This window comes from Polistes fuscatus, unplaced genomic scaffold, assembly GCF_010416935.1.
Source record: "Polistes fuscatus isolate 324 unplaced genomic scaffold, CU_Pfus_HIC Scaffold73, whole genome shotgun sequence".
Taxonomy (NCBI): domain Eukaryota; kingdom Metazoa; phylum Arthropoda; class Insecta; order Hymenoptera; family Vespidae; genus Polistes; species Polistes fuscatus.
In genome coordinates this window covers 49,869-62,410 of record NW_025113155.1, presented here as the reverse complement: position 1 = coordinate 62,410, position 12,542 = coordinate 49,869, and the positions used below count along the sequence as shown (strand labels likewise).

General features: G+C 31.5%; 1 protein-coding gene across 1 annotated transcript; it reads right to left on the bottom strand.

The window, feature by feature from the left end:
* Positions 1-10,683: 10,683 nt before the first annotated feature.
* LOC122524528 (cytochrome P450 4V2-like) lies at positions 10,684-12,095 on the bottom strand. Its single transcript, XM_043646841.1, has 6 exons — positions 11,981-12,095; positions 11,824-11,893; positions 11,605-11,731; positions 11,064-11,132; positions 10,769-10,972; positions 10,684-10,698 (listed from the first exon to the last, which is right to left on the bottom strand). The coding sequence occupies exons 1-6, from the start codon at positions 12,093-12,095 to the stop codon at positions 10,684-10,686; spliced, it is 600 nt and encodes a 199-aa protein (XP_043502776.1).
* Positions 12,096-12,542: the final 447 nt, after the last annotated feature.

Sequence of the window (12,542 nt, the reverse complement as noted above, 5' to 3'; positions counted from 1 at the left end):
TGGTAATATTAGTAATAAAAGTCTTTTTTGAGGTTAACGAAGATATGTTTCTTATTTTTTAGTTTTAATTCGTTTTATTTCTCCTCTATAGTTATCATAAAATTAGGTTGAAAATGTATAAACTGGATAACACGCTGTGCGATGTTTTTTACGCCTTAACAATATAAAGCTTGCTCATTTTTGAAAAGATGAGGTTGCGTTTTATTTTATGTAATCTTTATTTTTTCTTTTAACTGCAAAAAACCTAAAAAAATAAATAATATCTGTTAGAAAAATTAAAAGGAAAATAAACGGATGCTATACGAGTGTATGTGCTACAAAAGATTGAGATAAATAAAAAAAATAATATGTAATCAAATGTGTCTCAAGCGAAAAGTAAACTCCCATTATTTCTTGATTATCGCAATCGACAATATCGAAAAGAAATTTTCAATTTCATCTGGCCTGCGCGGGGTAATAAATATATAAATTTGTGTGAAAGATGTTAGGAGCGTAATATTCGCTTCATTCCGGCAAAACTCTGAAAAAACGCTGATGTTTCTCTGACGCAAACTCGATGCAATCTTGAAAAAGCGCTGATGTGCGATTAGATGTAAATTTTTCTAGCACATTAATTTATCATATCAATAAGATAGGAATTCTTCGTTCAATAGTTAGTAAATACGGACGTGCTTATCTACCGCTCCCGAAAATATAAGTATTTAAATAATAAATACGCTGAGATACACAGTATAACATAAGTTAGGTTTACATGGCAACTTCAAGGGTAAAGTGACCAGTGTTGTAGCGAGGTAACACTGTACCCACGCGTGTAACCGCATGTTTAATCCTATGGCAAAAAAACCTTGACCATGAAAATTAATAACATCCCACCTCTTAAAATAGTTAATAAGGAGAGCAGGTATATTATTAGAATAAAAGCTAATATCGAAATAGGTCAACTATCGATGGAAACAAAACAATCCTCTAAACTTGCTCGTACCGAAATGAGAATAATCAAAATAGATAATAGAAACCCGTGTATGGAAAGTGATATGGATACAGACTCCGAAGATTCGCAAATCTAGATTCCCGCTTACAGAGTTCAAAAAAGCGCAAGATGGTGAACCAAAAAACAGTAATAATAACTCTTCCGCATTATTACCTACAAAATGGCTTCAAAACATACCATAAGCAACTCTTATGATCTACTCGTCCAGTCAACAAAACCAAAAAATACTACCGAAAAATTGGAAGGTAAAAATGCAGTAAAACCACCACCAATATAAATTGACGCGGAAATCATCGACCCTCTGCTCGAGTTATTGAATGAGACAGCTGAACAAAATAGCTATGTAATAAAACAACTTATAGAGAACAAAGTTAAAGTTCAAACTACTCCATCAGATATGATCAGAAAGGTAATAAATGGACTAAGAACTTAAAACTTGGATACCACAAGTATCAAGAAAAAAACGAGAAGAGCTATAAAATCGTAATTGAAGGACTTCATTCCAAGTCAAATACAGTTAAAATAACAAATGAATTACACAAACTTGGTCACAAGGTAAGATGAATAAATAATATATCAAAATTCAATACCAAACAGCCGCTACCTTTATTTTTTATTGAACAGTCTCCTCAGAATAATAAAAAAAACATATACGACATTAATACCCTGCTTAATACAATAATTAAAGTCGAACCACCTAGAACTAAAAGAGAAATACGTCAATGCAGACGATGCCAAGCTTATGGAAACACAAAAAATTATTGCAACAGAAATCCTGCCTGTTTAAAATGTGCAAAAAAACATTTAACAACACTCTGTTCTCAAGAGGGCAAAATCGAAAACGTCATATGTGTAAACTGCAACGGTAATCACCCAGCAAATTATAAAGGATGTCAGACGAAAAAACTACTACAACAAAAATTGTTTTCAACGTTAAGAAAAAAAGTATTGGTAAAACCTATTCTAGACGATACTTACAAGGAAATTCCTTACTATAAACAAAACGAAAATGCACAACAGAGATAAAGTACCAATATATGAACACACTGAATCAAGAAGAAGCTACGCTAAAGTGACCAAACGAGCACACACACATAAAAAAGACTTTAACACTGATGAAACATCGAATATTAAAGAATTATTAAAGCAATCAATTATAACTACCGAAATCAAAACACTCACGATAATAGAGTAAAATTCTCTCTTCATACAACAAACGCAACAAATTACCACAATGCTATACGCCCGAACGTTCTTAGAAGTTTCATTTACATCATTCAGCGCCTGGCGACAGGCAATACTTTCGTATTTTTGTGTAATAAGTGGCAATCGACTAATAGAAGCTTTTAAAAGAAATTACCGTGCGCATTCGATACATTTTTTTAAAATTTATGAACGTTTATGAATATCTATGATTCCTCTATTTGTAAAACAATAGTCTTGTTGGAGCTCTCTTTAGAGAGGAGATACAGTTAGAGGAGTGAAATTTGTAATAATTGTTTTTTTATAATAATTAAGTTTGCTTTATAAAACTGATTACACAGAGTTTTTATATTATGATTCAACTTAACTTCTACAATATTTCAAAAAAAAAAAAATTAATTATTTATATAAAAATATCGCCATCTTTGTTAGACTCCGTTTCGCAAGGAGTGCTTTGCGGTGACCATCAGAACATCTTACTGGATCATCAAAAAAAAAAAGAAAATATATAAATTATTAGTTTTATAATAAATCTAGTTCTTTTTTAAAGGTCTTTTTTTTGAAAATTAATTAAATGACGGTTTTTGTTATTGTTTTCGATTTTCGGCAGAAAAATTGAGTCTATTGTAAAAATAAATTGAAGTTTTTCACCTAAATGAAAATCCTTCGATGAAGAATCAGTTTTTAGTGCTATTAATAAAGAGTCAAAATTTCATTAAAATCCATCGAGTTGTTATTGAATTATAGTGGTCACCAACTTGACAAACATAATTTGGAGAAAAAGGCATTTAAAGATTTTTGATGTGGATACGGTATTATATTTTCGTAACATTTGGCGCTATATGGATGAAGCTAAACTTTTTTTATCTATTTTGATCCGCTGAATTCAAATTTCACCATTTTTTGTCGAAAAGTGAAGTATTCAATTCTTTATAGCCGATTGTTTAAACAAGTTTTCAAAAAGTTATAGTTTATCGAGATGAATTATTTTCTTTTCATATTTTGGACAATTGCACAACGAAAGTATTCTATAAAAAATCTTGCTAAAGCTTATAGTTTTTGAATCATAAATTTTTGAAAATTTCTAGAAAAGTTTTCCTATCTTACACTTAATTTATGTACTTATAGAAATACTAATTAAATAATTACTTACATTATTATATACAAGAAATGTTATCGTTAATACAATCATCACGTGATATTACAATTTTAAATCTCGAACCACGTGTGCTTACTGTCTGAAATTTCACATCCACATTACACTATTTTCCTATTACAAGATTCGAAATGGTCGTAATACAGAAACAAAGTTTATTATTTTATATTCAACTCAACTATCTTCAGGTACATCATCTTCTATGTCACATTTTAATTTTTTAGCTAATGAACTTGTAACACTTTCCTCACTTTCGCTGTTTTCGAATTGAAAACACTTGCCTTTTAACAGTACGCGATTTAAGAAGATTAATAGATCTCTGAAGTTTTCCTTCGTTACGATTCATAATAAAATAATCGAATAAGTTTTTGAACACAAATATAGTGATACATAACAAGATTATACAGTCAATTAATTCGTTTCTTTATTTTCAGCTTCCGATGTTCTTTTTTGTTGTTTCCACAAGACTATTCATAAAATATAATAGGCGTATCGAAAACGGTTGCTTGCTCCTTCTGTCCGCTACCAATCAATTGTAGAATGTCTCGGCAACTATTCATCGGATTACCTTCAAATTTTCAGAGAATATTTTCGAAATATCATACTCTTCAAGAAAATGCAAAAAAAATCAAATCCATTTTTTGAAAATCCTGACTGTATCTCACCCCTTAAAGTGTCCGAATAGTCCACGTCCAAAACAATCTTTATCTTTCTTCTGTTCAGCTTGAATAATACTAGTTTTTATTCTTTCCGCTGTCATTATTTATATTTCGACTTTCCCTACATGCTTATTTTATTTTTTACAAATTCACAATTATTGTCATTTTCTCGTAGTGCATCTACCAGATCTCCGATATAACTTATCGAGTCAGGTAATGTTCTCAACATATACTTTAATGTTTCTCGTTCATCAATTTTATTCCACTTGCATTCTTTAATTCATTAATCGCTTTTTTCGAATTCTGTGATAAATTAACTGGAGTCCTTAAAATCTTTCAACTTCATTCTATCTATGATAGTTTATTTCTTACACATATTTGTAGAGCCGATAATTCCTTGAAGTATAGATCGTCCAATTTTTTCATAATTTCCAAAGCCATATTTTTTTCACTCACAAGCTCTAATTGATCATTTGAAATACTACAATAAATATAGTTCATTGTTTTCAGATCTTGTTCCGGTCTGCTTGTTGTTCGTTTCCTCTTTTTCCTCTTGTTGCAGACTCGTCGCATTTTTTCTATTTTAAAAACAATAATATCCTCTTCTTTCAAATACTATAATTTTTACCACCAAATAGTTGAATTTTGATGCCATCGTTGTTGGCCATTTCGTTTGTGTCTATTTTTAAACCATTTTTCTTATCTTCCAACTTTGTTTCTTCTTTCTGTTGCTTAATTCGATAGTGTGCAGTACTTTAACACCGAATCCACTCGAAAGTTGCATAAATATTCAATTATTTCTTCTTTTGAAACTGTGTACACCCAACCGGGACCTTTTCATTTTAAATACTAATATTTTTTTACAACACCCATTGATAAGCTTTCCTAGATGCTTACTTGAGTTTCTTTTAAATCATAGTTTTTTGTAACCACGGATCTCTTCTTTTTCAACCATGCTCTGCTACCATGTTAAGGAAGGGTATCGTCATATTTAATTCTTCGTTGACGTCACAAACACTCGTTGTAAGAACAATACAAAATTAGAACGCCCCGCTGATCCTTCTTGTCACTGATATAAGTTACCGTCCAAGTGGGAAATGACGAGATTCATCGAAAGAAAAAAAATGAATATATTTCCTACATTGCCGGGTTTCTTGTGGTGTTGTCAATAATGTCTAGGCATTCTGTAGAATGCAGGCATTTTGTCGTTTACCGGTAACATATATATACATATAGATTTAAATGATTAATTTACAAATCCTTCGAAAACTATGAAAACGAAAATAAAATAATCACAAATAATGAATGCTCGTTATTATCTTTTACTGTTCTTGAAAAATAGATTTTCTGGTATGGTCTGGATCGGAGTGGGAAATTTATTAAATAGTATTAGAATTAAAAAAAATATTTTGTGAGAAATTGTCAAATGTGCCGACAGATGTCTCATAAATCTCGCAAGTTTCTTTTACTTCGATAGGTATAAAGTTAGAAATTTTGATTCCGTCAATTGGGTAGGCTGCTCGGTTCTCACCGCGCAGTTAGACGCAACCCTGACGCAACCCTTATTGGAATTGGAAAATGATGATTTCTTCACCATGTCACTTTCCTCTATGGATCTGTTGGGTTTAATTGTTTTCGTACAGTTTAAAAAGCGAAACAATGTATGTCAGGGAGCCTACCCCCATTTTAAATTTTCAACTAAAACATAAATAACTCTCTAAAGGAATTGACTGTTATTAAATTGCTGCAAGGTTTTCCTTACCGTCGCATATGTTTATATTTTCTCCGGCGTTACAGTCTTCTCTGGTGAATTGGATTTAGCTAAGAGTGAAGGAGAAAAGTAAAATTAAAATAGTTATTAACACTCGTGATTGTTGAAGCCAAATGAAAGTACAATACTTTATGAGGCTCGTCATGGAAAAGCCATGCGGTATAAAAACCCTAATTGTTATTCGTCTGCTCGTCAATAATGGTCAACCGCGGACAACGCATGTGGCCTCTACACCTACTTCTCGTACATCCTGATGGATATTCCGGGAATATAACAAGATTGATGGTATCTCACCAATAGGTTCGGGTTAGGAACGTCGGGCGGTGGTTCAAACGCAACCACTTCCTCATTTCTTCTCTCCTCCTTCGTTTACCATCTTTATGGTAAACCCTTTGGTACGATGATCCAAGTATATGGGATATACTTGTCCTTACAATAATTCGCTCACTGGTTGTCTCTGATATATCGTTGTAGGCGTCCTGCGGAAGAATAGAACGAGAGTTTTTTGATAATGGGCCCAACAGGGCGCACGTACTCGAGGTCCGAGTGGTGGGGGTACGAATGTTAGCACTTAATAACTCTCTATGACACTAGAGTGCGCATTATGAATACAAGATAATAGTTTACGATTGCTTCCGATCGTACAATATCGCTTGCTTTCCGTAAGGAGAAGTAAAACACTTTTTATGATAGTAATGTTGTTGCAAACTCCCCAAAATAAAACTAAAAATTCCTGACCGATAATAACATAGAAAAATGTGATGTAGATTTATCAGATCAAATGATAGCATATTCTACACACGTAGAAAAACCATCAAGTGTATGTATTATAAAATTAGCTTTAATGTTATTATTGAATACATCAATTTCAAACGCGACGATACTCTATAATCTAGTAACGAAAACAAAAATCAAGATATCAGAATTTGGAATGCATTCTGGCACTAAAATTTTGCAGGAAGCGTCATACAAAAATGTTAAACTATTTAGCATCAAAAATTGCTAAAAATCAGACCTAAAAAATATAATCACCTACTGTCGTTCAGATTGCATTGATGAGTCACATTTATGTTTAAAATGTTATAAAACAGTGCACCGTCCGTTACAAATTTGTTCTAATATTTTATTTAATAATGTTCTAATAAAAATTTTTAAGTTTTCTATATGTCGGAATCTTTCCGAAGTTTTGTATGTTAAACGGTAACACAAGAACAAGATAAGCGAAGTATCTTGTTATACGTGCAGAATAAATTTTTTTTCAAGAATTGTATTAAATGTTAATTAATTACATTATTACGTTACCTGCTGTGTAGATATACTCCCCCACTCGCTATATTTCCCTATTTCCCACTCTGCTCGCGCTTCTTCCGCTCCTCTTTAAAACATCCTATAACGAAATTAATTCGTACTGCGTTATACGAAAATCGCTTTATAGAAAACTCAGTGTTAACTTACTGTTTTCGATCGTGTTACCTAAAACTTAAATGTAATGGATTTGCATTTTAAGAAAAGAATAAGAATAGTAGGAAAAAGAAAGGAGAAAAAGAAAAGGGTTTATGTGTAAGAAAAATAGGGTAGAGAGGGTTTCTAAAAAAAGTCTGGTTCTCTCAACTTTTCCTTCCCATCCTCTTTTTCTGTTCCTTCTTTTTCTTTTTCCTTCTTATAATCGAATATTTAAATGATCATTTCGATTTCTTCCCGTCGAATTTATTTGCAATTTTATTCAATTACCTTGTTTACAGCTGTTTTTTTTTTTAGTAATTAAAATATTTTTTATCTATATTTTTTGATTTAAAATAAATTCATGCAAATATTAAGAATAGTTAAATTAAAACAAATAAATTAATAAATTATTATGAAGGATCTATTAATATTGTAATCGGACAATTCCGAAAATTTCTGAATAATTTTCAGACTAACTCTACAACTAATTATTATTGTAAGTAGTATTTCTAGTACTAATTAGTAGTAATTAAGAGTAAGAGATTGATTGTGTATTCTAGATAATTGTAAGAAGCTCGCGAGCATTCGGAGAGATATACTTTCGGGATATCGAATAATAGAGAAAAGTGGTGACGGATAAATCAATAAGAAAAGATTCTCTTTCTTTCACACAAAACCACCTTTCATTCCTCTTTCTACATTTGTACGTGGGCTCATTGCAGTAACGTTACGTCTATGGTCACGGCGGGACGCAAGAGAAGTCGTGCATCACCGTTGATTTATAAAGTAACGGGTGGAAGAAGAGGTGGAACGTCCGAAAGAGGCCGTTGACGAGGACTTGATGCGGGTCTTTTACAGGTGTCAATTTTTCCGATCGTTGACGTCAAACGAAATCTTGTTTCTTACGCTGCATCATCTCTCGATTATAATTGCAATAATAGAAATCTAAAAGTGACAGGGATGGAGGGTTTATAGAGAAAAAGGGGGATAGAAGATAAGAAATAAGAAAGAGATAGAAAATGATAAGGATGCCTATAGAAAAAAGAACCCTCGTTGAAACGTGTCCGCGCATATTTTCATCAAAGCGTCAGTAACATGTTGCATATTCGTTTGCTCATATGACATTTTCTCAAGATGCTTATGGAAAATAATAAGATAATGACACACACACAGAATATATATATATAAATTAAAAAAGGAAAAGAAAAGATTTCACAAATAGAGATTTCAGACGGAGGCTGAATCTTTCCTTGAGTATTCTTTTCCTTTGGGTTCTTTCTAACAGTTTCTAGTTCCTCCTTCGTTTATTTAAGATCACCCATCTTGTGTTATATATGTAGCCTCGATAAAACAGCTCGTGACAAGTCGTTCATTAGCAATTTGCTTTCTCGTTGCGGAGTCGAAGGGTAACATCATTTTCATAATCTTCTTCTTGTCTTTCTCCCTTTTTTTATCGCGAGTTCTCTTCTGCATGGAAACAAGTAAAGGAAGAAAAAAAGAGAAACAGACGCAGTGAAGGAAAGAAGAGTAGCAAAAACTAGTTCCGATGCAAAAGAGCATCAGCACAGATAGCAGCAGCAATAGCATTTGAAACTCTTGGATGATTCTTCGTAATTTGACATATTTCTTAAGTTCTTTATTTTCTAGCGAACGTATGCCTTTTCTCATTTTTTTCGTTGCTCAACGAGTACGAAAAATAATTTTAAAAACGTACTCACGCGTTACCGTTTTTCAATTTCCAAACCCTTTTTCTTATGACAGAATCTTCTCGCATCGGAGGTTTATAGCAATCTCTGCTGCAATCTGGAAAGTATTACCTGTTTCTCTTTTAATTTTTTTACGACAAAAAAAAGAAGACGAAAAGAAGGTAGAGAAAATGCCCTTTCTAAAAATAATTTGTCTTTCTCGACGTTTGCTGTCCTTGCTCTGTAAAAAAGACCAATAGAAACTGTAGCAGAAAAAAATGAAAAAAGAATTTAGAAGAAACGGACATAGTCTCGTACCTTTGTTGGGAAGGTAGATCCTATTACCGTAATACTTCACGCATGTTTTTCATCCGCGAGGTATCGGCAGCCAACGTATGTGGGTTCAAAAAATTGGCTGTACGGTTTCGTCTTTCACGCCCCTTGACGTCATTAGTGTGAACACACGAACTACCTCCTTACGCCACCAATCGAATTTTCTGGTTGGTGTACGATGATCAACGTTCAACCGACAATGGCACAGACTGAGCTTCCTGATTTGAATTTTTCGGATTGGAATTCGAGAACAAATCTTTACTAAAATATTCGATTCGTTATTCTGAGTGAAAAAAAATAGAATGTCCGCAGATCGATTTTGTATACAAAATTTCGAGTCACTAAATATATATTATTTTTATGACAAAATCTAATGTAATATAATATTTCAATTTTTAGACTTTGCTTTTCCAAATTTTGTCGATTTTCTAATCCTTAGTGAGATAGGTAAAAATTTAGTTTCTTTTCAGAAAAGTAATAATAAAAATTTGTAAACGATGTTATACGACTTAGAACATGAGACCGGGTAGAATACTTCATTATTTCTTCGCTTCCTATTCAAATTCACTCGTCGTTTTATTCTTTTTAATCTTTCCGATAAATACATTAAAGCGAGCAACATGATATACTATCTTGCATTGTTAAGGATACGATTAACGATACGCTTAATATAAACCGGAAACCAATAAAACTCATTGTTGTGTATCCTACGCAAGCGAGTGAGTGAGACATCTGGACCGTCTATCTCGAGCCGTGTCGACACGTATCGAGATATATCGGCAAATAAATTGTACTTATTAGTACTGACTGGGCTCAAACAATATATTTTAATTTATTTTTACCTTCCTCATACCTCATAAATAAACAATTCCAATCATCAACCGATAAGTGCATTTTCAACGACAAGAAAACCACCGGAGTACCGATACAAGGCGTCGGTAGTTCAACATTAATTAAAATTGATTTATTTTTAAAAAGTTTAAAAAAAAATTGTTTTCTTTAACAAAGTATTGACAAAAAAGATAATTATTATCTTTTGTTAAATTTCAATAATATAGGTGCCGCTGGTTTCAGTGTAAGGCCGACTTTAATCGGAATATCTTCAATTGATATTGGATTGTCGATTTGAACAATAAATTTTCTTAATACAGTAGCGACTATTGTCTTCATTTCGTTCATTGCAAATGTCTGACCTGTAATAGCGATATTAAATATATTTGTATTTTGTAGAATAATAGTTTGGAATAATATTTCAAGAATCTTTAAAAATGTGCTATTACCTATGCAATCTCTTTTTCCAGTGCTGAATGGTAAGAAATATTTGGGATTATAGTTGTTTTGTAAAAACCGATCAGGGTTAAATGTTAAAGGTTGTTTCCAATATTTTTCCATACGAAAGTATGTAAATATTGAGAAAAGTACAGAACTATTTTTTGGTATTGTCACATTCTCGTCCACTTCATAAAATAAATATATACATATTATTACTGAATAAAACAGTGATATGAATGGTAAAAAACTATATACGAATAGTCTTGGAGTATGTGTAAGAATACCTTCTATATCTTCGGAAATTTTTCGTCCAATAAAAGCGGCAGGAGGAAAGAGACGTAATGTCTCTCTGATAACTCGTTCCAAATATTTCATTTCTTTAATATCTTCAAGTGTAATAAGAATATCTTCCGGATCGCTTGAGCCGTACATTTGGTACAACTCTTCGTATATTTGTTGCTGCAATCAGAAATGAGAAAAACATAATACAAGGTTAGTATGACAATATATATAATTTTTTATGTAGTATTCAAGTGCCATCTGTACATACTTGAACTTCCGGAAATGTAGCAACCATTAAAAATAGAAAAGCAAGTGTTTCAGCAGTAGTGGTGCTTCCCTAAAAAAAGTAACACAAATTATTATTTAACATTAATTAATAAAATAAAATTGAATTTTATCTAGAATGAACTCAACTTACTGCAAAAATAATTGTTTTAATCTCATCACGAATATCTTTCTCCGAGTATTCTTTTGTTTCGTAAAATGATTTGAATAATAGGTCAAGAAATATATTTGTGTTTTTTCCTTTATCTAAAATAATAATAATATATTATTTAGGATTCTTATTAAAAAATTCTTATATCCATAAATTCATTAAAAATAGCATATTTTTTAAAAATAATTATTCTTACTTGCATCTAACTCTTGCAATTCTTCAGTAACTCTATTCTCTTCCATCGATTCTTTTTTTTTTTTATAATCTTGACGAATGAATGTTATACTTATTAGTAGGATATAATTTTGTTTAGAAATTGATTATTTAGGTAAATTAAGACAATTTCAAATAGGATAGATCTTTTTATTTATACCTCGCTCGTGATTTTATCAATGTGTAAAGTCAGTTCCTTTAGTCTTTTTCCTAAATATGAATTGTAAAATATAATATCTGGATGTAACCAGAATTGGAAAGCTCTTTTCATAATTATATCCATCGTTCTGAAGAAAAATAAAAGTCAATTAAAGAACAAATACAGAATAACTTTGCATTATATTATAAATATTAAAACATTCTATTTATTTTCTATTACTCTGATATATATTCATCAAGTTTACATTCCGGATTATTCTGCAAATCAAGATCACAGCTTAGAAAGCTATCTGTCAGTACAAAAAGAAAACATATTTTAATTAACTCACTAATATTTATACAAATATTTGAAGCATTTAAGAATTTCAAAACCTTACCAAATATTATATCCAAAGTACATAAATGTACATAATGTAGGGTATCTACATTTTTTCCGTTAGTACTATCTAAAATTGTAGCTAGTCTGTTTGAATTTTTTATTATCGAATCCATATAGGTTGAAAGAATTCCTTTTTTGAATACTGGATTTAAAATTTTTCGATGAATTTTCCATTTTAATGCTTCAAATAAAAGAATATTTCTTACTTAAATTTGTAAAATGTTTCTTTTTTATATGGACCGTTTATTTTCAAGGTAGTGGATGTCCAATTTCTATTGTTTCGAGTAAATCAAAGGTTTTCATATTAGGCAATTCAAAAATATTCATTAATTATGTAGGAGACGGTAAGCGTCGCCGTCTTATCTTTTGGGTCTGCCGACACAAAGACGCTATATATCTAATATCGGTTAGATTTTAAGTAACCTGATTCAACGGACGAAATAAAGGACGGTGTGAATGCGACGAATGAATGCACGGGCGAAAAAGAGTAGTGAGTGTTGAGCGTTGTAAGAGAGATGATCTGCGTTTTGTAATAACGATTAGAAATTGTAATAAAACTG